We start from the raw sequence: 1,218 nt of genomic DNA, 5'->3' as shown, positions 1-1,218 counted from the left end.
TCCTATAATATTCAACTATTCTAAGGCTTTTATAGCTAGAATTTGTTGGGGTCAAGCTTTAAAAATTCTGAAATAGGTTTATAAGAATTATTCAGGAAACTGATACTTAAAAACCTTTTTTTAAGAGAAGAAAGAATGACTACTATGGAAGATTATTCTCTGGCTCCATATTTCATACTTCAATTCATTTGAAAGAAGTGGCCTACCATAGGATCTTGTTAAAGATTCCAACTTTTTTCCTCTTTTATTTCCAAAGCATTTGTGATTTGACTCAGCAGAATTGGGTCAAGTTCTAGAAAAATCATAAGTATTAAACTCTAATTTTTTTGTAGGAAGAAGAAAAGGAATATAAAGGCCCTAATCCAAGAGAACTTTTGGAACCACTATTTAAACAAAGCAGTTGTTCCTACAGAGTATGTATTTATTTTCACTTGATAACTGGAAAATAAATTTCCAACAACCAATAGACACTTAAATACTTCTATGTTTCCTCTTACTTTATTATGTTGTATCAGATTTTAAATTAGGTATAAATCTAAGTTATTTCTTAATGGTATTTTGTTCATTTAAGTTTTTGTACACTGTATGCAGTAGACACCCAGTTATACCAATATCAAGTCATATCACTTACAAAATTATCTTGAATGTTTTTCAGTTCGATGGAAAGTCTAATTAATAATAGAATTTTTGTTTAAAATGCTAATTATTTTTTAAGATAGGTAGAAAATTATTCCTAACCTAAGTAGTTATTACGGACTCCAGTCATATTCCAGACCTATTTCCTTCACAAAATTCTCACATATTGCTGATTAGTAGAAATAATGAATAGGCTTCAGAAATTTCACATTTTTCTGAGGCATAATTATAAGTGTCATTTAATGAAAGCTTATTGTAAATCCTAGAGGAAATCTGCTCAGCTACTTCAGATATCAAAAAGTAATTCAGGGATGGGCGCTGTGGCTCACACCTGTAATCTTAGCACTTTGGGAAGTCAAGGCAAGAAGATTGCCTGAGGCTAGGAGTTTCAGACCAGCCTGCAACTTAGCAAGACCTCATCTGTTCAAAAAATTTAAAAATTTGCTGGGCATGGTGGTGTAGCACCTGTAGTCCACCTATTCAGGAGGCTGAGGCAGGAGGATAGCTTGAGCCCGTGAGTTGGAGGCTGCAGTGAGCTCTCTTCACACCACTGAACTCCAGCCTGGGTGACAGAGCAAGACC

General features: G+C 34.0%; 1 protein-coding gene across 1 annotated transcript in view; it reads left to right on the top strand.

Moving 5' to 3' along the window:
• Window positions 1–1,218, top strand: part of ERLEC1 (endoplasmic reticulum lectin 1) — a 39,851-nt gene that overhangs the window by 6,158 nt on the left and 32,475 nt on the right. The window contains 1 exon segment of the mRNA XM_012649841.1: window positions 333–413. Coding sequence (XP_012505295.1) covers window positions 333–413 — 81 coding nt within the window.

Source organism: Propithecus coquereli, unplaced genomic scaffold, assembly GCF_000956105.1.
Source record: "Propithecus coquereli isolate 6110/MARCELLA unplaced genomic scaffold, Pcoq_1.0 Scaffold305, whole genome shotgun sequence".
NCBI lineage: Eukaryota > Metazoa > Chordata > Mammalia > Primates > Indriidae > Propithecus > Propithecus coquereli.
Note: the sequence above shows the minus strand (reverse complement) of the source record. Positions and strands in the feature narration are given on the sequence as shown.